Here is a 23,243-nt window from a genome sequence, read left to right as displayed (position 1 = left end):
CAGATATTAAACAATAGTACAATCATCAAACAATCAAAAACTTATTGATCAACTACAGACTAATTAATCAGTGAACTAAAACTGATCAACTAATTAACAGAGGAAGGAGGGTATACTTATCAGTGAAACTCTACCAACTCCAGACTTTCAAATGGATGGCTAATCCAGAAGAAGCGGTCAACAACCTTAACTCCTTGTACCGACAAAGAAACCATCACTGCCTCCGAGAAGCACTACACCTTCCTTGGATTTCTACTGGCAGGGAAGCCGTCGCTGAACCAGTCCAGTACTAACCACGTGCAAACTCCATGGAGAACACTTGATTGCCCCAGATGTCATTGGAAACTATCTTCTTAATGACAGTAGGACGCCTAACTACCCCCGAAGATCTGAACCAGTTCTTCCACCCTATACACGCATACATGATTGTCCCCATGGCACTTTTTATACCCAAAAAATGTTTTAAATCCACCTTAACCAAGTTGTTGGAAATGGCTATTTGGCTTATAATATTGTCAATAATCGTAAGGGTTTACTTCATCGCTTCTAGCTAATTGGGCAAATCGCTTTAAACTTAGAACAATGCCTTGTTTTAAGCTGTGTCTTTTATGTTAATATCCCTACAGTGATCCCATTCATTAGACCAGAACCTCAGCGGTCAAGGACAGTGTATATTTCTGATTTGGGTGTGAGGTAGGAAGGAGGAGGGAGAAGGTCTCAAGTTCTTGTCGTTCCCAGCTGTGTCAGCTCTTTTAATTTTCTCTAAAGAAATGTTAATGGAAAAGTACAGAAATAACATAAACTGACTTTTAATTAGCTACTGATGCTTTCTTTATCCTTACTCCCTTCTAATGAAATCAGCTGTTACTAGTCAGTGATAAACTAATCTAATACTGAAAGGTAATTAGAAGGTTAGCAACATCAAAATGGCTTCTTTTCTGTTCACATGTTAGTATAAAAATGGCATATTAACCATGTTCTTTGCAAGTTACATGTTTTTGAAAAGCTTATAACATGGGCAAGTTGAATACATATCTAAGTCAGCTTATGATATGAAAGATATGTTATATATATATATATATATATATATATATATCTATAGAGAGAGAGAGAGATGTATACATATATATGTTTACTCTGATACTTCTGCAACTATTGGTTCGTTTAACCATGCCCTATCCTCTGTTTTTGATGTCTTTTGGTAATGCCCATACTCCTCCCACTGTGGTTGTACTCCCTCTTGGCTCCAAGAGATAAACTCAACTGTGTATCTGGTGCGCAGCTGGATTAGCCAAACATCACCAAATCTGGCTAGACCACATCAGGATGAGGTGAGACCCATTAGGGATATATATGCCTAGAGGCATAGGGCAAGGCTAGAATACTTAATGAGTACATTGTATCTGTGCTTACTAAGGAAGCTGATGATGACAAAATATTGGTAGAAGTGGTGATGACGGGGGTAATGCATGGGGTGAAAATTAATGAATAGGATGTACTTGAAAGGCTGATATTGAGTGGATAAGACACCTGGCCCTAATAACTTGCATCTCCGGTTGCTAAGGGAAAAGGGGCTGGTGGTGGGGTAGTGCAGTGGCGGAAAGAGAGGAGATAGCAAAAGGGCTTACAGTAATCTTCCGATCTTCTCTAGATATGTGGAGAGGCGCCATAGGATTGGAGAGTGGGAAATGTGATACCCTTATTCAAAAAAGGGTGTAGGGACATTCCTGGTGCCTGAAAGCTGGTCAACATAACTTTTTCCCTGATTATTTTGGAAACATTATCCACCACTGTTGTTAACAGGCACTTGGAGATGTTTGGCCAGCACCATTTTATAAAAGGCAGAGCATGCTTGACTAAACAAATTGGATTTTTTTGAAGTAACAGAAGGTTGATGAGAATGCAGCGGGTGTTGTTTATATGGATTTTAAGAAAGTGTTTGATGAAGTGACACCTAAAAGGCTGGTTATCAAAATTGAGGCTTGGAATAGGACGGTCATGTTAGATAAAATTAGCTCAAGGACAGAAAAGATGCCAGTGTGGTAAATGTTTTTTTTCGCCTGGAGGATGGTAGATAGTGATGTTCTGCAAAGTCCTGTGCTAGGATCACTGGTTATTTTTTGATGTATATAAATGACTTGGATATTTGAATATGGAGAGAAATTTCAAAATTGACCCATAATACCAATTTTGGAGGTGTGGCAAACAAATGAGGATGATACCAATTGACTGCAACAGGACATAGGCAGTCAAATGGTAGACGGAATTTGATAGAGAAGGCAATATATACCTAATGGCACAATTCTAAAGAATGTGTTGGAACAGAGGGATCTGAGGGTTGTGTATGTAGATTTTTGATGGTAGCAGGACATATTGAGGGAGAAGTTGGCAAAAGCATAGGGGATCTTGGCCTTCATAAAGTTGAGTGCAAAAGCAGGGAAATTGTGCTGAACCTTTTTATGAAGCTCTGGTTAGGCCACAGCTGGAAGCTGGATATTGTGTCAAGTTCTGGTCACCACACTTTAGAAAGGATGCGATGGTCTTTGAGATGGTGCAGAAGGGATTTACCAGTATTGGTTCCAGGGATGAGAATTTAGCTACAAGATTAAGTTGGAGAAGCTGGGGTTGTCCCTCTTGCAGCAAAGGAGGTTGAGGAGAGATTGAATAGAGGTTTAGAAGATTATGACAGGTTTAGATAAGGTAAACAAAGTAAAGCTGTACCCATTAGTTGATGGTATGAGGACTATGGGACATGGATTTGAGGTTTTGGGCAAGAGAGATTGGGAGAATGTGAGGACAAAAGTTTTACGCAGCCAATGATAATGACCTGGAACTTGGTGTCTATGAAGTGGAGACTGTCAATCAGGGAAATAAACGTGACCGCATGTCCCCTGTATACCAAACTTCTCCTGAAACTTTTGCACGCCCTTGCTCTGTCTATTTCCTCTCCTGTCTCCCCTTGTTCCCTCCCTGAGGTCATCGTGTCCTTGACCTACCTTGTGCTCCCTTATCCCCATTTCTACTAAACTGCAAATCATCCAACTTCCCTTTGTGGCCCTAATGCTAATTGGCATTGTTGATGGTTCCCTCTTCTCAGGTACTAACCCCCTCCCTTAAAAGATCGCTGTCATATGCCTTTTTAAAACACACCCATTTCTGCGTCTGTCATTGCAAACTACTGCCTCATTGCCAACCTCTACCCCCTGCCTTTTCTTTCAAGTCTGTAAATTCCCACAACTTTTCTTTCCCATAACTAGCGTCTGAATTTTTTTAGTCAGGTTTCTGCCTCGTTACAACACTGAAATGGCCTCAAATCCTCCATGTATAAGTCCTTTCATAGCCTTGCCTAACCCTCCCTATGGCTATAATCTCCTACAATCATTTTAGAACTCTATGTCCCTCTGACTGTGGCCTTTTGTTCAATCCCCATTTGCTCCATCATTGGCTGCATGAGGAGGCGGAGGCATAGTGGTATTGTCAGTGGACAATTCCAGAGACCTACAGTAGTGATCTGGGGACCTGGGTTTGAATCCTACCACTACAGATTGTGAAATTTGAATTTAATGAAAATATGGAATTAAAAGTCTGATGATGACCATGAAACCATTGCTGGTTGTCATAAAAACCTACCTGGTTCACTAAGAGTCATTACCTGGTCTGATATTACATGTGGTTGACTCTTAACTGCCCTCTGAACAAGAATGAGGGATGGATAAATGCTGGCCTAGCCAGCAACGCTCACATCCCATGAACAAATTTTTAAAAAATGTTCAGCTATGTAGCAATTCCTCTCCTAAACCACTTCACTTCTCCTCAAAAGCAAAATGCGGCAGATGATGGAAATCTGAAATAAAAACAGAAAATGCTAGGGATACTCAGAGCAGACAACATCTGTGGCGAGAGAAACAGAACTAATGTTTCAGGTTCATGGAACACTGGAAAAAGTTAAATATGTAACAGGTTTTAAGCAAGAACCTAGGAAAGGGAAGGAGGGGAGGGAAGAGCAAAAATGAAGGTCTATGATGGAGCAGAAGGCAGGAGTGATTAAATGACAAAATGGATGACATTGGAGGAAAAAGGGGATGGTAATGGGACAAGTAAAGAAACAAAAGTTGGGTCTAAAAGAGAAGTAATTGAGAAAATCAGGATTGTTACCAACAACTGCTGCCCAAAAAAATGGGGAAAGAGGTTATGGTCTGAAATTGACTAACTTGGTGTTGACTCTGGAAGACTGTAAAGTGCCTAAATGAAAGATGAAGTGTTCCTCGAGTTTCCATTGACCTTAATTGGAAGAATGTATGAGACTGAGGTCTGAGTGGGAGTGAGGTGGAGAATTAAAATGGCATGCAACCAGATGTTCGGTGTCCCTTCTGCAGGCTGAGTGGACGCTTTCCAATTATCCAGTCTGCATTTCATTTCCCATCATGAGCAGTGATTACAGTTCTGTGTACTGTATACAAAATGGAAAGAAGAACGGAAGTCTCTGTTTCACCTAAAAGGACTGTTTGAGCCTTGGACACTGAGAAAGGCAAAGATAATGGGCAGATGTTGCATTTCCTGTGCTTGCACGGGAAGTCATAGGATTAGCAGGTGGTGTTGGGGATGATTGAAGAATCGACCAGGGAATTGCAGAGGCAGTGATCCGTCAGAATGCTGCAAGTGAAGGTGTTATGCTGCAAGTGGCATTGTCTAGAATCGACACGAGAATGGGTCAGACCTACTGTTTTCACTAGAGTAGCCTACAGTACCAGTTGACTACACTATTCTAATAAAGCTCAACAGATGGCACAAGAGCTTTCTCAACCTTTCCACACCCCCCACTTCCCCACCCCTTTCCCTGCCTTTACTAGTGCAAAACATGTTGTGTATCTCAAATTTTCCAGTTCTAATGTAAGGCCATCGACTTGCAACTTACTCTGTTTCTGTCTCCATGAATGCTGCCTGACCTGCTGAGTATTTACATTATTTTGTGCTTTTATGTCACCCCTCTCCTTTGAGATCCCCCACCCCTTTAAAACCTCATTTTTTGACCAAACTTTCAATCACAGAATCTAGCATCTCCTTTGGTTCAGTTTCACCTGTTTATGCTTCTGTGAAGTGCCTTGAAGTGTCATTTAACTTAATTAAATTGAAGTTGTTGTCATTTAGCCTGGGGTGGGCAGAACTAATGTGTCCACCAGAGTACCTAGCTGAGTATTCTTGACCATCTCCAACCTACTTTCAACCTCCAGATGATAATCAATTTTTAGTCAAGTATATATGGTACATTGTATGTGACTTGGGGCACTTTTCTATGAACAAGTCCTTCTCCTAAACACATTTCTTCTTTTATAAGCTATATTTTTTGTGAGAAGAGAGCTCCATATAGATTCAGTTTTGGACAGTGACCATTCTATAAATCACTCTAATCCTGGAGTACAAAACGATATAAAAGTCTATAATGCTGATGAAATTTAAGAAAATAAGAATGAGTTTGAATTTTTTTTATATGATTGATAGCTCCTGCTTGATTCCACCTAATCATGTAAGCAAGATTGAATATATGTGGAGCTAATATATCGGACTACTGAAGTACTGCATTGCAATTTGAGGTACACCTTAAACAATGCCCTCCAGTGTGTCTTTTTAGTAACATGAGCTGATAGCTGATAAATCTAAATTCTTGTTCACTATATAAATTGCATTGTTTGATGGTGAATTGTCTTAAAAAAACATTTTGGCAAGCAAATAATGTTACTCCACAAAATAAGAGTTACCAGGCTTTGGCCTTTCAATATGTCCCTCCCACCACTGGAAACAAACACTTATTACTGAGCACGTGTATGCGATCATCCATTAACTTTCTCAACTCTAGTGAATTAAGCCCTAATTTCTTGAGTTTCTATTTACATAGTGAGCATACGCTGCATCTTTTTCCATATCTGTTAGCTCATACCTACAATGAGGCATCCAAAATGATAGACAATTTTCCAGCTGTAGCCTCAGGTCTTACACAAGCTTAACATTACCTCTTTGCTTTTTGTATTCTATACCTCTAGAGGCAAACTAGGGATTTACCATTTTATGGTCTTGTAGTGTCAGCTTTTAATAATTTCTGCTCCTATATTCTGTTTTAAATCTTATCATTTGTAGTGTTTATCTGTCTTTCCAAAATATGTCTTCACATGTTTCTTTATTGAACCACACGAGTCACCTATGTCCTCCTACAGCCTTTCATAATTTCATATGTTATGTTGATGTCATGAGCAAATTTCAATATTGTGTTCTCAATTAAGTCGGGATGATTTTTATGTGTTGACCTGGGACATTTTAATCTACTGCATTTTCAATGTAGTTGTATTGCTAAAAGCACTTTTTGCTTATGTATAGCACCTGCTGTCCACAGATTGATTAAAATCTGCCCATTGTTTTTTTAAAATTTATTTACGAGATGTGGGCATCACTGGCCTGGCCAGCATTTATTGTCTGTCCCTAATTGCCCGTGAAAAGGTGGTGGTGAGCTGCTTTCTTGAACCGCTGCAGTCCATGTGATGTAGGTATACCACAGTGCTGTTAGGGAGGGAGTTCCAGGATTTTTACCTAGCAACAGTGAAGAAACAGTGATCTGTTTCCAAGTCAGGATGGTGAGTGGCTTGGAGGGGAACTTCCAGGTGGCGGTGTTGCCATGTATCTGCTGCCCTTGTCCTTCTAGATGGTAGTGGTCAAGGGTTTGGAAGGTGTTGCCTAAGGAGTCTTGGTGAGTTTCTGCACTACATCTCGTAGATGGTACACAGTGCTGCCACTGTTCGTCAGTGGTGAAGCAAGTGAAGAGTGTTCCATTACACTCCTGACTAGATGGTGGACACACTTGGGAGAGTCTGGAGGTGAGTTGCTCGATGGCACTAGTGATGGGTAATGCCATTGAACGTTAAGGGGCAATGGATGGATTCTCTCTCGTTGGAGATGGTCATTGCCTGGCACAAAAGTTAACTTGCCACTTGTCAACCCAAGCCTGGATATTGTCCAGGTCTTGCTGCATTTGGACATGGACTGCTTCAGTATCCGAGGAGTTGCGAATAGTGCTGAACGTTGTGCAATCATCAGCGAACATCCCCACTTCTGACCTTTACAATTGAAGGATGGTCATTGATGAAGCAGCTGAAGATGGCTGGGCCTAGGGCACTACCCTGAGGAACTCCTGCAGTGGTGTCTTAGAACTGAAATGATTGACCTCCAACAACCACAACCATCTTCCTTTGTGCTAGGTATGACTCCAACCAGTGAAGAGTTTTCCCACTGATTCCCATTGGCTCCAGTTTTGCTAGGGCTCCTTGATGCCATACTCAGTCAAATGCTGCCTTGATGTCAAGGACAGTCATTCTCACCTCACCTCTGGAGTTCAGCTCTTTTTTGTCCATGTTTGAACCAAGGCTGTTATGAGGTCAGAAGCTGAGTGACCCTGGCGGAACCCACTTGATAGCACTGTTGAGTATCCCATCCATCACTTTACTGATGGAGAGTAGACTGGCGGTAATTGGCAGGATTGGATTTGTCCTGCTTTTTGTGTACATGATATACCTGGGCAATTTTCCACATTGTCAGGTAGATGCTAGTGTTGTAGCTGTTCTGGAAGTGTTTGGCTAAGGGCACAGCAAGTTCTGGAGCATAAGTCTTCAGTACTATTGCCTGAATATTGTCAGGGCCTGTAGCCTTTGCAGTATCCAGTGCCATCAGCTGTTTCTTGATATCAAATGGAGTGAATCGAATTGGCTGAAGATTGGCCTCTGTGATGCTGGGAACCTCCAGAGGAGGTCGAGATGGATCATCCACTGGGCAGTTCTGGCTGAAGACTGTTATGAATGCCTCAGCTTGTCTTTTGCACTGATGCAGGGCTCCTCCATTATTTGAGGATGAGGATATTTGTGCAGCCTCCTCCTTCAGTGAGTTGTTTAATTGTCCACCACCATTCACGACTGGATGTGGCAGGACTGCAGAGCTTGGATATGATCTATTGGTTGTGGAATCACTTAGCTCTGTCCATCATTTGCTGCTTATGCTGTTCTGCACGTGAGTAGTCCTGTGTAGTAGATTCACCAGGTTGACACCTTTTATTTTTAGGTATGCCTGATGCTGCTCCTGGCATGCTCACCTGCACTGCACTCTTCATTGAATCAGGGTTGATCTCCTGGCTTGATGGTAGTGGTAGAATGGGGCATATGCTAGACCGTGAGATTATAGATTGTGTTAGAGTACAATTCTGCTGCTGCTAATGGCCCACAGCGCATCATGGATGCCCAGCCTTGAGTTGCTAGATCTGTTCGAAATCTATCCCATTTTAGTACGGTGGTAGTGCTACACAACACGATGAAATCCTGAATCTGAAGACGGACTTCGTCTCCACGAGGACTGTGCAGTGGTCACTCCTACGGATACTATCATGGATAGATACACCTGCAACGGGCAGGTTGGTGAGAATGAAGTCAAGTATGACTTTCCCTCTTGTTGGTTCCCTCACCACCTGCCACAGATCCAGTCTAGCAGCTATGTCCTTTAGGACTCAGCCAGCTCGGTTTGTGGTGGTGCTACTGAGCCACTCTTGGTGATGGACGTTGATGTCCCCCACGCAGAGTACATTCTGCACCCTTGCCACCCTCAGTGCTTCCTCCAAGTGGTGTTCAACATAGAGTATTGATTTCATCAGCTGGGAGAGGGCGGTACGTGGTGATCAGGAGGTTTCCTTGTTTATGTTTGACCTGACGCTATGAGACTCCATGGGAGCTGGAGTCGATGTTGAGGACTCCCAGGGCAGCTCGCTCCCAACTATATACTAGTGTGCTGCCACCGCTGCTGGGTCTGTCCTGCCGGTGTGACAGGACATACCTTACAGATAATGTCCCAGACTCCACCATCACCATCCCTAGGTATGATTCCGTGAGGATGACTGTGTCAGGCTGTTGCTTGACTAGTCTGTGAGCCAGCTCTCCCAATTTTGGCACTAGCCCCCAGATGTTACCAGGAAGGACTTTGTGGGGTCGACAGAGCTGGGTTTGCGTTTGTCGTTCCTGGTTCCAAGGTCGATGCCAGGGGTCTGTCTGGTTTCATTCCTTTTTTGTTGACTTTTTAGTGGTTTGATAAGCCTGAGGGCCTTGATAGGCCACTTCAGAGTCAACTGCATTACTGGGGATCTGGAGTCGCATGTAAGCCAGACCAAGTGAGGACGGCAGATTTCCTTCTTCCCTGTGAGTCCTCAACATTGACACTGAATTCAAATTCCACCATCTGCCTTGGTGGGATTCGATCCCAGGCCCCCAGAGCATTACCCTGGGTCTCTGGCTACCACCTTCCCCAAAATGTTAGTGGACACCCCAGAGTCATAAAACCACAGGGCAGCAGTTTAGGTCCTCCATTCGGCTTCAGTTCCTCTAGGATAACAAAGAAAAAAACGCTCATCATCTCATGTATCTGGGCTGATATATAGAAAGTGACCACTGGGCAGGGGGTTGGACAGTTACCTGCATCACAGAACCATGCTATGGAACATATGGTGTCTTCAGAAGAGGAGGGTGGAGAAAAAGATGCTCCTCAATTTCAAAATTCTTTTGTGAATGTGGTGTTTGAATATTATGATCTATTTAGTTTGAAGATTTAATTCCTGTTACCTGTCAATTTTAGAGGAGTGCGAGAGACAGACTGCAAGGAAATTATTAAAGCATTGTCAGAACTTGAAATTGCCCATTGAACCCTTTTTCATGTGGAGGTTACACAGCTTACCTTATTATTTTTTTCCCCTCTGTCATAGAACAAGTGGTTACCTAATCTAAGTTGTCTATTATATTATTTTCTTAAAAAATCAAGACTGAGCCACAAATAAGGGTAATTGATCTATTGCAATTCATTGCATTAGCACAGGCTTGGTGCAAAGTCCAGGCAGTTAGTGCAGCAGCTCCTTGATGTACTGTATGTCCCCAGGAATTCATGTGAAACATTTCCTACTGTTGTTTGTTCCAAAAAGTGTGTCTACAAAGACACATTAATCCTGGGTTCACAAAAGAGAACATACTGACTGTCATTAGGCACACATGTATGTTGTGGCAGTGTGAATTACCACAATGATTGCTACACTGTCTACACTTCAAAAGTACTTCATTGGCTGTAAGGTCCTGAGGTTGTGAAATGTGCTATAGCAGTGGCAAGTCATATTTTTAGGTTACATTAGCGGGGTTGAAGTGGACTCTAAGCATCTAGCACACAGCCCAGCCCTTAGAATTTCTTGACTCATATTATTTCAGGATTAGGACTGAGATAAGGAGATATTATTTCACTTCAAGGATTGTGAACAATTGGAATTCTCTAGCCCAGAGGGTTGTGGATGCTGCATCGTTGAATGCATTTAAGGCTGTGATAGACAAATTTTTGGTGTCTCCGGGAATTAAAGGATATGGGGAGGGGGCAAGAAAATGGATTTGGATGAAGTCCAAGCTCAGCCATGATTGTATTGAATGGTAAAGCAGGTTCAACAGGGGCCATATGGTCTACTCCTTGCTCCTTTTTCTTATGTTCTTATGTACAAATTTCTGCTCTTCATTGACTTCCATTTTCTCAGTAAAGATTAAACACATGATATGAGTACTGTCAAGTCTTTTATATCTTCTCTGTACTGCCTGGAGTTCAATATGTATTTGGCAAGCTTCTTGAATATTTTTTTGAAACGTCTTGGCCACTCAATTTTTTACCGCTAAACGGAAGAGGATGCTTCTCATATGTTTGGCGCCCAGAAGGGTCAAGCATTCCTTGCACAATTTCCCACCAGTGCGTTTCCTGTGGTGAAAGGTACAAGTCCTAACTGGAAGAAGCTGCCAGAAAAGGCCCACACTCCTGAAATTGTGCAGGTAGATTCTAGGATCACTTCCATTAGCTTCACTGATCATATTTTCCTATGACTTATGGCATGAATGTTTCCTGTCTTAAGATCTATATCAAGTTGACTTTAGAGTGATTGATAAACCTGATACCTTCAATAATTTGTGGTGGAGTTTTCCAATAAAATTAGTTTTGATATTCCAAGACTTGTATCACACACTACCTTAACCATGCAAAATGTTCTGTTCAACGTCATTGAGTTGAGAAGTGTGACAGTCCCAATGGGTGTGTAAAAACAAAAATACTGTACCTGCAACATCCTTTCCTAAATAAATGTCCATTGTGAGAAGCCCTGCTTTTGGAAGAAGATGGAATAATTTCAAGCAAATAATCCAGTTAGGTCAACTGGTGATACTTAAAAATTTATTAAAATTATTAAATGAAATCTTGAGGATTGAAATGTGATAAAGTTATTCAATCATTTGTTAATCAATGCCACAAGTTTGCCATTAGACCAATAGTTCTCAAACTTTTTGGCTGAAGAATCCCTTTTCAAATACGAATCATGGACTTTTTCCAACCCACCCCCCCCATCTAAATTCTAAATGCTCCCAATACATGGATGAACTTGTATTTTGATGCCCTTTCTTTGAGTTTGAAGGGTACTTAAAATTTTAAAGCTCTCCTTTCATGAACAAAGCTGAACTCACCTGGCAGCCAACACCAGACCTCTGGTCTACCTGGCAATCTGCCTGCCTACTCAGCACTCTATTTGCACTGCCCTCCGAGGTGAGAGAGACAGCTCACTCCACACTGGACATGTGCTGGCCACACTATGTTCTCCTTTTTGGGCTTGCACCAAGCCCACTTAAGGTTGCCGCTCATTCGTGAACCACTCAACTATTTCTTAGATGTCTGGAAAGCTGCTACAGACTACGTGGAACCCAGATTGTGAAACACTATATTCATAATCATGGATAATCATTATACAGCTATAGCAGTGTGCAAACTCAAATGTGTATAAAACACAGGAAGCACTGCCTAGCCAAGCCAGGGGTATAACCTATATTATACTGATAGACAATTTAACATCATACAAATTCCACTGTCTACTTCAATGGTTTGATTTCAGCAGGCCAGTGCAAACTGGTCAAATTAGCAAAGGGCACTAAAGTAGGCAAAGCAGTTGAGTTGGAGGAAGCAGTCATTAGATAAAATCTGTAAATGGTGAAGTAGCAGCAGATGAATTTCATGTACAGATATTTGAAAAAATGCAGGCATTGAAAGGAAAAATGGGTGTCATAAGTTTACTATAAACAGCATGGAAATGGGTGAGATAAAAAGATTTAAAATTCAGCAGTTAACATGACCAATTATTGTGGAACAGTAATAAATAATGCAAATAGAATTCTGAATTGTATTACTAAATCAATAGAGTACAAATTAGAGGATGTCTTACTAAAATATGCAGAGCCCTGGTCATACTACATCTTGGTCAGTCTTGGTCATCCAGATGGAGGGAGACATTCCAAATGGAAGGTGCTACAAAAAATATAATAATTAAATTACATGGAAAGCTTAGTGAGTTCCACCTTCTCACCTTTCTTATGCAATTAAGTCCTTATGAGATTTATTGGTGACTGTCCTGTATTTATTGCCGTGAGTTTTAGATTCACTCAAGTGGAAATATCCCCTGTCCTATCGCACAGCTTCATCATTTTAAAGACCTTGATCGGGTCATCTCGGTCCACTCATTATTCTAAGGAAAGTTGCCCCATCCTATTCTCTCTTTCTGATAGCAGTGTTCTGTTAATTCCAGTATTATCCTTAAGTCATTTTTGCACTTTCTCCAATGCTTGTAATCCTTTCCGAATCTTTTTGTAATCTGGGAACAAGAACTATGCACAGTTTTCTAAATGTGGTCTAATCAAGGTTCTATAAACATTTAACATGACTTTTCTCCTTTGAAATCCCTCTAGAAATGAACAACTTTTTACTTGTTATGGCTTTGTTAACCTCTGTTACTACTTTCAATGATTTGTGAATACTCTTGGATCCCATTTTTCCTCCACCCCATTTAGACTCCCGCTTTCCAAAGTGTAAGGTTACCACCTCATTCCTGCTACCAAAATGCAGTACCTCACACCTACCTTTATTGAAATTCATTTGCCATATACATGCCCATTCTGCAAGTTTATTCACCTCATCTTGTATTTGTTGCAGTTGTCCTCAGTACTAACTCCCTAAATAGACATTGTGAAATACAAAAACTTGTACCATTTTTGTTAAGACCAGTGAAGGGATTGGGTTTTCCCACCTCCGAAAGTCTATAGTCACTGAAAATGAAACCAATTTATTTATATTATTATTTAATTTATTTAATAATCTAAATAAAATAGCAAGTCTTTTAAGCTGGTTTAAATTATATGTCAGTCTGTGCCTAATCCATACCATTCTTATCTCTTCCAGACATCTTCTACATCACTGTTTCCAGGCTTTAATGGACCATGGGGTAAAGGTGGCTTCAGTGCTGGCAAATTCCTTTAGCAGGCGCTGTTCATACATTGAAGAGTCAGATGCTCATGTAAAAGAGAAGGCAATCCAATTTGGATTTGTTTTAGGTAAGAAATAATTTTAAATAGGTTGAAGGATGGATTGAAAAGATGAAACGAAGGGGAGGAAATATGTTTGGATTTTGCTATAGAGGTAGACTGTGCTGGTTAATTCTTAAAATTCTGTTCATGCTCCACGTTTTTCAGAACTAAATGCAAGTAATTTGAATCCTTTCACTGTTCACAAAGAACAGTCTGTGATAATCACGTGGCCTTGACTTTAAGCTTAAAGGATCCACAATTTTTCTTACAATCACAATAAGATACTGGAATTCCATGCAATTTGATATTGAAAAGTTTGAACTAATTTCCCCAAAACACTCAGTTAATGACTGGATATAGAATATTGAAAGGGATATTTGTGTATTCTTTCATCTGCTGAAGAACTGAAATATAAGTAAATGTTTGTTTTTAATAAGTTTTTCTTTGCCTATTCCTGAGAGGGGAGGATTGAAGAAGGCTGAATCTCTTCAAAATTGACAAGAGACTGAGTGCAGGCAGGTATGGCAGTAGTCATTTAGGAGGTTGAAGCTTAGTGATATTTTTTAAACAATTTACTAAATCACATAAAACTGATCATTCAGTCTGATTTATTAAAGTCAGATCTCTGTTACTGTTGACTCTGTCCTGGGCCATGCCATAAAACACATCTTAGTCATAGAGGCCCACAGCACAGAAAAAGGCCCTTCGGCCCATTGAGTCTGCGCCGGTCAAACAAGTACCAAATTATTTTAATCCCATTTTCCAGCACTAGGCCCATAACCTTGTATGCCATGGCATTGCAAGTACACATCCAAATACTTCATAAACATTGAGGGTTTCTGCCTCTACCACCCTTTCAGGCAGAGAGTTCCAAATTCCCACCACCCTCTGGGTGAAAAAATTCTTCTCCTCCAAACCTCCTGCCCCTTACCTTAAACCAATGCCCCCTGGTTATTGATCCCTCCACCAAGGGGAAAAGTTCCTTCCTGCCTACCCTATCTATGCCCCTCATAACTTTATACACCTCAAACATGTCCCCCCTCAATCTCCTCTGCTCCAAGGAAAATAACCCCAGTCTATCCAATCTCTCCACATAACTAAAACTCTCCAGCCCAGGCAACATCCTGGTAAATCTCCTCTGCACTCTCTCTGGTGCATTTACATCCTTCCTATAATGCGGATTCCAGAACTGCACGCAATACTCTAGCTGTGGCCTAACCAGTGTTTTATACAGTTCCAGCATAACCTCCCTGCTCTTGTCTTTATTAGCTGAGGCATAGAATATAAGTGTCCCATATGCCTTCTTAACCACCTTATCTACCTGTCCTGCTACCTCAAGGGACCGGTGGACATGCACACCAAGGTCCCTCTGATCCTTGGTACTTCCTAGGGTCCTACCATTCATCGTGTATTCCCGTGCCTTGTTTGTCCTGCCCAAATGCATCACCTCACACTTATCCAGATTAAGTTCCATTTGCCACTGATCAGCCCATCTATATTCTCCTGTAATCTAAGGCTATCCTCCTCACTATTTACCCCCCACCAATTTTCGTGTCATCTGCGAACTTACTGATCAACTCTCCTACATTCAAGTATAAATTGTTTATATATACCACAAACAGCAAGGGACCCAACACCAATCCCTGTGGAACCCCACTGGACACAGGCATCCAGTCATAAAAACACCCCTCGACCATCACCCTCTGCTTCCTGCCACTCAGCCAATTCTGGATCCAATTTGCCAAATTGCCTTGGATCCCATGGGCTCTTACCTTTGTTATCAGTCTCCCATGCGGGACCTTATCAAAAGTCTTGCTGAAGTCCAAGTAGACTACGTCAAATGCATTGCCCTCATCTACACACCTGGTCACTTCTTTGAAAAATTCAATCAAATTGGTCAGACATGACCTCCCCTTAACAAAACCATGCTGACTGTCCTTGATTAATCCCTGCCTCTCCAAGTGTAGATTAATTCTGTCCCTCAGAATTGCTTCCAATAGTTTCCCCACCACTGAGGTTAGACTGACTGGCCTGTAGTTCCCTGGTTTATCCCTTCCTCTCTTCTTGAATAACGGTACTACATTGGCTGTCCTCCAGTCCTCTGGCACCTCTCCTGTGGCCAGAGAGGTATCAAAAATTGTTGCCAGCGCCCCTGCTATCTCCTCCCTTGCCTCACGCAACAGCTCGGATATATTTCATCCGGGCCTGGAGATTTATCTACTTTTAAGCCTACCAGACCACATAGAACCTCCTCCCTTTCTATGCTAATTACTTTAATTATATCACAGTCCTGCTGCCTGATTTCCATACCCACGTCGTCCCTCTCACTTGTGAACACCTCCACAAAGCATTCATTTAGAACCCTACCTACGTTTTCCGGCTCCACACACAAATTACCACTATGGTCCTTAATGGGCCCTACCCTTTCCCTAGTTATCCTCTTACTCTTAATGTACTTGTAAAATAACTTTGGATTTTCCTTTATTTTAGCTGCCAGTGTTTTTTCATGCCCCTTTTTGCTTTCCTTTTTAAGTTCTCCCCCCACTCCCCACATTCTATACCCCTCTAGGGCTTCTGCTGTTTTGAGCCCTCATTATCTGCTATAAGCCTCCCTTTTTTTCTTTATCCAATCCTGTAAATCCCTCGACATCCAGGCTTCCCTGGATTTGTTGGTCCCACCCTTTGTCTTTACTGGAATATGTTGGTCCTGTACTCTCCCTATTTCCTTCTTGAATGAGTCCCACTGCTCTGATGCAGATTTAGCTAAAAGTAGCTGCTCCCAGTCCACTCTGGCCAAATCACATCTGATCTTATTAAAATCGGCCTTCCCCCAATTTAGAACTCTGATTTCTGGCCCATCCTTGTCTTTTTCCATAACAGCCTTGAATCAAACAGAGTTATGTTCAGTATCTGCAAAATGCTCCCCCATTGATACCTCTACCACTTGCCTGGCTTCATTCCATAAAATTTAAGTCCAGGACTGCCCCCTCTCTTGTAGGACCTTCTACGTACTGGCTTATAAAGCTCTCCTGGATGCATTTTCAGAATTCCGCTCCCTCTAAACTTATCACACTATGACTAACCCAGTTAATGTCAGGGAAGTTGAAATCTACCACTTTTACTACCCTATTTACACTTCCCTGAAATTTGCCTATGTTTCTGCTCTTTTATTTCTCTCTGACTGTTTGGGGGCCTATAGTACACTCCCAGCAATGTGATTGCTTTTTTTGTTTTTAAGTTCTACCTATATGGCTTCATTTGAGGAGCCTTCTAAGGTGTCATCCCTCCTTAGCTGCTGTAATTGATTCTTTGATCAATATTGCGATACCCCCTCCTCTTTTACCTCCTTCCCTGTCTCGCCTGAAGACCCTATATCCTGGAATATTGAGCTGCTGATCCTGCCCCCCTTCTCAACCTTGTCTCTGTGACAGCAATGACATCATACTTCCATGTGTTAATTTGTGCCCTCAACCCATCTGCCTTATTCATCAGACTCCTCGCATTAAAATAAATACCATCCAACCTTGCCAAACTCCCTTGTGCCTTAACTGGCCTATAATTTCTATGTCTTCCAGACTCACTTGCTCTCTCTTCTAATTTTGGCTGTGAATCTACCCCTGCTGAACCTCCTTTCAGGATCCCATCCCCCTGCCAAGTTAGTTTAAACCCTCCCCAACAGCACTAGCAAACCTCCCTGCAAAGATGTTGGTCCCATTCCGGTTCAGGTGCAAGCCTTGTACAGGTCCCACCGCCCCCAGAAACAGTCCTAATGTCCCAGAAATCTAAAGCCCTCCTTCCTGCACCATCTCTCCAGCCACGCATTCATCTGGACTAACCTATTTTTATACTCACTAGCGCGTGGCACCAGAAGTAATCCAGAGATTGATACCTTTTGAGGTCCTGTTTTTTAATTTGCTTCCTAGCTCCCTAAATTCTGCTTGCAGGACCTCCTCCCTTTTTCTACCTATAACATTGGCACCAATATGTACCACAATCTGTCTGTTTGCCCTCCCCCTTTAGAATGCCCTGCAGGTGTTTAGTGACATCCTTGACCCTGGCACCAGGGAGGCAACACACCATCCTAGAGTCACGTCTACGGCCGCAGAAACGCCTGTCTGTTCGCCTTCATATTGAGTCTCCTACTACTATTGCTCTTCCCCTCTTTTTCCTCCCACCCTCCCTGCCCATGTATAGCTGAACCATTCAGTGCCATGAGCGTGGCTGCACTCCCCAGAGGAACCGTCACTCTTACTGCTTTCCAACATAGAAAAACAGTTCTCGAGCGAGAAGCACCCTGGGGATTTCCTGACTACCTGCCTGACACCTTTCTTCTGACTGATGGTCACCCAATCCCTCTCTGTCTGCACTTCTGTAAGCTGTGGGGTGACCATGTCTAAAAACGTGCTATCCACGAAACTCTCAGCCTCGCGGATGCACCTCAGTGCCTCCAGCTGCCGCTCAAGCTCCAAAGCTCGGAGCTCAAGTAGCTGCAACTGGTGGCACTTCCTGCACACGTGGTCGGTCAGAGGGCAAGGAGCGTCTAGGACTTCCCACATGTTGCAGGCGGTACATAACACGGGACTGAGCTGCCCTGCCATGCCTCTAGTTGGAAAAAAAACCCTTTAAGTTAAATACAGTAAAAAAAGTTATTATTTATGTTCTTTAAATAAAAACTTAGAACTCTTACCTTTCCTTAGCTTAATCTATTTTAAACTGGAGAAAAACACTTACCTACTACTCATCAATCAGCTCTCACCTTTGTGCTGAAATGATCTTGCACCTTTTCACTTTGAAATGTAAAATTGGCACTGGAGTTTCTGTTAAAGTTTTCCTTTGTCCTTTTGTCTTGATAACCTGTTTAGTGAACTAATGTGAGATTGTGGAAATTGCAGTTAATAGAACACACATTTTCTCTGGCCAGCATGGCATTTGATGGCTTGTTGATGGTTAACTTTTCATGAGGGTTTGTTTCAGGTCTGACCTGGTAATTTATCAGTGAAGAGGGACTTTACACCTTAGAGCCACCTGAAATCAGAGAAATAATTAATTTTGATCATTGTTCCTCTTGAGTTTGGATTTCATCAAACACTAATTCTGAAAGATTTGCGTTTGATCTAAATTGTAAGAAGCTGCCTGAATCCTGCATATTTAGTGTAGACTTTCATCATATCTTAAATTCAGCTTGGTTAAGTGAAATAGTCGTGGCAGCACTCCAATTAACAGAAATGCTTGTGTTAATGAAGTTACTACCAATGATATCTTTTAAATGTAATACTTATTTCAAGCCTACAATTGTAAGGTTGAAGAGGACTGAAACGTTTCCAGTGTTTTTGAATAGCTTCATCGATTTACCTTAGAATCATAGAATGTCAGAATTGAGAAGGAGGCCATTCCAACCCATTGTGTTGTGCTGGATCTCTAAAAGAGCTATCGAATTAGTCCTATGCCCCTCTTTTTCCCCAAAGTTTTGCAGTTTCTTTCCCCATCAAGTATTTATCCAATTTCATTTTGAAAATAACTATTGAATCTACTTGTGCCACCCTTTCAGGAAGTGCATTCCAGATCACCATAACCAGTTGCGTAAGTTTTTAAATACGATTGCTTCATAAATAAATGTATTCACTGTACTTGAATCAAGTGGAAAAATTTTGAATTGCAATGTGCCACCAAGCTTTGCATGATGAATCAGTACTCCTCCATGGTGAAAACCACTTGGAGGAAGCACTGAGGGCGGCAAGTACACAATGTATTCTGGGTGGGGAACTTCAATGTCCATCATCAAGAGTACTCGGTAGTACCACTACAGACTGAGCTGGCCGAGTCCTAAGGGACATAGCTGTTAGACTGTGTCTGCAGCAGATGCTGAGAGAACCAACAAGCGGGAAAAACATACTTGACCTCATCCCCAACAAGCTGCCTGCCACAGATACATCTGTCCGTGACAGTATTGGTAGGAGTGACCACCGCACAGTCCTTGTGGAGACAATGTCCTGTCTTCACATTCAGGATACCCTCCATCGTGTTGTGTATCACAACTACCGTGCTCAATGGGATAAGTTTCGAACAGATCTAGCAACTGAAGATTGGGTATCCATGAGCTGCTGTGGGCCATCAGCAGCAGCAGAATTGTACTCAACCACAATCTGTAACCTCATGACCTGTTATATCCTCCACTCTAACATTAGCACCAAACCAGGGAATCAACCCTGGTTCAATGAAGAGTGCAAGGGTGCATTTTTTTTTTTTAATTCATTCATGGGATGTGGGCTTCACTGGCTAGGCCAACATTTATTACCCATCCTTAGTTACCCTTGAGAAAGATGTGGTGTGCTGGCTTCTTGAACCGCTGCAGTCCATGTGCTGTAGGTACACCCACCGTGCTTTTAGGGACGGAGTTCCAGGATTTTGACCCAGTGACAGTGAAAGAAGTGAATGTTTCCAAGTCAGATAGTAAGTGGCTTGTAGGGGACTTTCCAGGTGGTGGTTTCCCATGTGTCTGCTGCCCTTGTCCCTCGAGATAGTGGCGGTCACGGGTTTGTAAGGTACTATATAAGGAGTCCTGGTGAGTTCCTGTAGATGGCACACACTCCTGCCACTGTGCGGTGGTGGTGCAGGAAGTAAATGTTGGCTGGGGTGCCAATCAAGCAGGCTGCTTTGTTCTGGATGGTATCAAGCTTCTCAAGTGTTGTTGGAGGTGCACTCATCTGGGCAAGTGGAGTTTTCCATCACTCTCCTTACTTGTGCCTTGTAGATGGTGGGCAGGCTTTGGGGATTCGGAAGGTGAGTAACTTGTGGCAGATTCCTAGCCTCTGACCTGCCCTTGTAGCCACAGTATTTATATGGCTAGTGCAGTTCAGTTTGTGGTCGATGGTAACCCTCAGAATGTTGATACTGGGGGATTAAGTGATGGTAATGCCATTGAACATCAAGGGGCGATGGTTGGATTCTCTCTTTCCTGTCGCTTATGTGGCATGAATGTTACTTGCCACTTGTCAGCCCAAGCCTGGATATTGTCCAGGCCTTGCTGCATTTGGACATGGACTGCTTCAGTATCCGAGGAGTCGCGAATGGTACTGAACATTGTGCAATCATCAGTGAACATCCCCACTTCTGACCTTATGATGGAAGGAAGGTCATTGATGAAGCAGCTGAAGATGGTTGGGCCGAGGACACACCCCTGAGGAACTCCTGCAGTGATGTCCTGGAGCTGAGAGGACTGACCTCCAACAACCACAACCATTTTCCTTTGTGCTAGGTATGACAGTGGAGAGTTTTCCCCCTAATTCCCATTGACCCTGGTTTTGCTAGGGCTCCTTGATGCCACACTCAGTCAAATGCTGCCTTGATGTCAAGGGCAGTTGCTCTCTCCTCACCTTGGGAGTTTAGCTCTTTTGTCCATGTTTGAACCAAGGCTGTAATGAGGTCAGGAGTTCAGTAGCCCTAGCGGAACCCAGACTGGGCATCATTGTTGCTAAGCAAGTGCTACCTGATAGCACTGTTGATGACCCCTTCCATTACTTATGATCGAGAGCAGATTGATGGGATGGTAATTGGTACGGATTTGTTTTGCTTTTTGTGTACAGGAAATACCTGGGCAATTTTCCACATAGTCGGGTAGATACCTGTGTTGTAGCTGTAGCTTGGCTAGGGGTGCAGCAAATTCTGGAGCACAAGTCTTCAGTGCTTTTGCCGAAATATTGTCACGGGCCCATAGCCTTTGTCCAGTGCCTTCAGCCGTTTCTTGGTATCACGTGGAGTGAATCGAATTGGCTGAAGACTGGCATCTGTAATGCTGGGGACCTCTGGAGGAGGCCGAGATGGATCATCCACTTGGCATTTCTGGCTGAAGATTGTTGCGAATGCTTCAGCCTTATCTTTTGCACTGACGTACTGGGCTCCCCTATCTTTGAGGATGGGGATATTTGTGGAGCTTCCTCCTCCAGTGAGTTGTTTAATTGTCCACCACCATTCACGACTGGATGTGGCAGGACTGCAGAGCTTGAATCTGATTCGTTGGTTGTGGGATCGCTTACCTCTGTCTATCGCTTGGCTATTACTTGGTGCTTATGATTTTGGCGTTCAAGTAGTCCTCTGTTATAGCTTCACCAGGTTGACACCTCATTTTTAGGTATGCCTGGTGCTGCTCCTGGCATGCCCTTCTGCACTCTTCATTGAACCAGGGTTGATCCCATGGCTTGATGGTAATGGTTGAGTGGGGGATATGCTGGGCCATGAGGTCACAGATTGTGTTCGAGTGCAATTTTGCTGCTGCTGATGGCCCACAATGTTTGATGGATGCCCAGTCTTAGCTGCTAGATCTGTTAGAAATCTATCCCATTTAACACAATGGAGGGTATCCTCAATGTGAAGGCGGGACTTTGTCTCTGCAACAACTGTGCGGTGGTCACTCCTACCGATACTGTCATGGACAGATCCATCTGCGGCAGGCAGGTTGGTGAGGATGAGGTCAAGTATATTATTCCCTCCTGTTGGATCCCTCACCACCTGCCGCAGACCCAGTCTAGTGGCTGTGTCATTTGGGAGTCGGCCAGCTTGGTCAGTAGTGGTGCTGCCGAGACACTCTTGGTGATGGACATTGAAGTCCTCCACCCAGATTACATTATGCGCCCTTGCCACTCTCAGTGCTTCCTCTAAGTGGTGTTCAACATGGAGGGGCACCGATTCGTCAGCTGAGGGAGGGCGGTGCGTGGTAATTTGACCTGATGCCATGAGATGGGATCTGGAGTTGATGTTGAGGACTCCCAAGGCAACTCCCTCCCAACTGTATATCACTGTGCCGCCACCCTGCTGGGTCTGTCCTGCCGGTGGGACAGGACATACCCAGGGATGGTGATGGTGGAGTCTGGGACATTATCTGTAAGATATGATTGTGAGGATGACTATGTCAGGCTGTTGCTCGACTAGTCTGTGAGACAGCTCTCCCAATTTTGGCACAAACCCCCAGATGTTAGTGAGGAGGACTTTGCAGGGTTGACAGGGCTGAGATGCCGTTGTGGTTTCTGGTGCCTAGATCGATGCCGGGTGGTCCGTCCGGTTTCATTCCTTTTTAGCGACATTGTATCTGTTTGTTACAACTGAGTGACTTGCCCGGCCATTTCAGAGGGCATTTAAGAGTCAACCACATTGCTGTGGGTCTGGAGTCACGTGTAGGCCAGACCAGGTAAGGAGAGCAGGTTTCCTTCCCTAAAGGACATTAGTGAACCAGATGGGTTTTTACAACAATCACCAATGGTTCCATGGTCATCAACAGACTTTTAATTCCAGATTTTTGAATTGAATTCAATTTCCACCACCTGCCATGGCGGGATTCGAACCCGGGCCCCCAGAGCATTACCCTGGATCTCTGGATTACTAGTCCAGTGACAATAAAGGGTTATCGTATGGAGTGGTTGAGGGAAAAAATTAGTATTTTAGGAAATAATAAGGATTGAGTAAATGTGTAAGTTCAGAGTGCCCACTACAAATGGTGGGAACCATGGGCTGGATTTTGCCGTTGGCAAGCAGGGGGCGGGGCCCACTCGCCGACGCCAAAATGATGCGGGATGATGTCGGGGAGAAGCCCCCAACGTCACCGCGCCCCATTTAAATATTCAGGAAGGCGGGGGCACAGCGAGATCAGCCCGCCGATTGAGGCTATTGGCCAGTGGCCAATTGAGGCTATTGACAGGATCATTAAAACAATTAAAGGACCCGCCCGTCCAACCTTAAGGTTGGCCGGTCGGCCAGGAGCCCCGGCAGCAAACAGAGAAAACATGAAACCTCATCCATCGGCGGGATGAAGTTTCATGT

The 23,243-nt window shown here is 43.2% G+C and overlaps 1 protein-coding gene across 1 annotated transcript in view; it reads left to right on the top strand.

The window, feature by feature from the left end:
* The window catches only part of appbp2 (amyloid beta precursor protein (cytoplasmic tail) binding protein 2), a 73,786-nt gene that overhangs the window by 23,722 nt on the left and 26,821 nt on the right, over positions 1 to 23,243 (top strand). The window contains exon 3 of the mRNA XM_078536112.1: positions 13,309 to 13,460. Coding sequence (XP_078392238.1) covers positions 13,309 to 13,460 — 152 coding nt within the window. The remainder of the gene's footprint in view (positions 1 to 13,308; positions 13,461 to 23,243) is intronic.

Source organism: Cetorhinus maximus, unplaced genomic scaffold (assembly GCF_964194155.1).
Source record: "Cetorhinus maximus unplaced genomic scaffold, sCetMax3.hap1.1 HAP1_SCAFFOLD_908, whole genome shotgun sequence".
In the NCBI taxonomy this organism is placed as follows: Eukaryota; Metazoa; Chordata; class Chondrichthyes; order Lamniformes; family Cetorhinidae; genus Cetorhinus; species Cetorhinus maximus.
The sequence above is the reverse complement of the archived record's forward strand: the minus strand, read 5'-3'. Positions and strand labels throughout refer to the sequence as shown.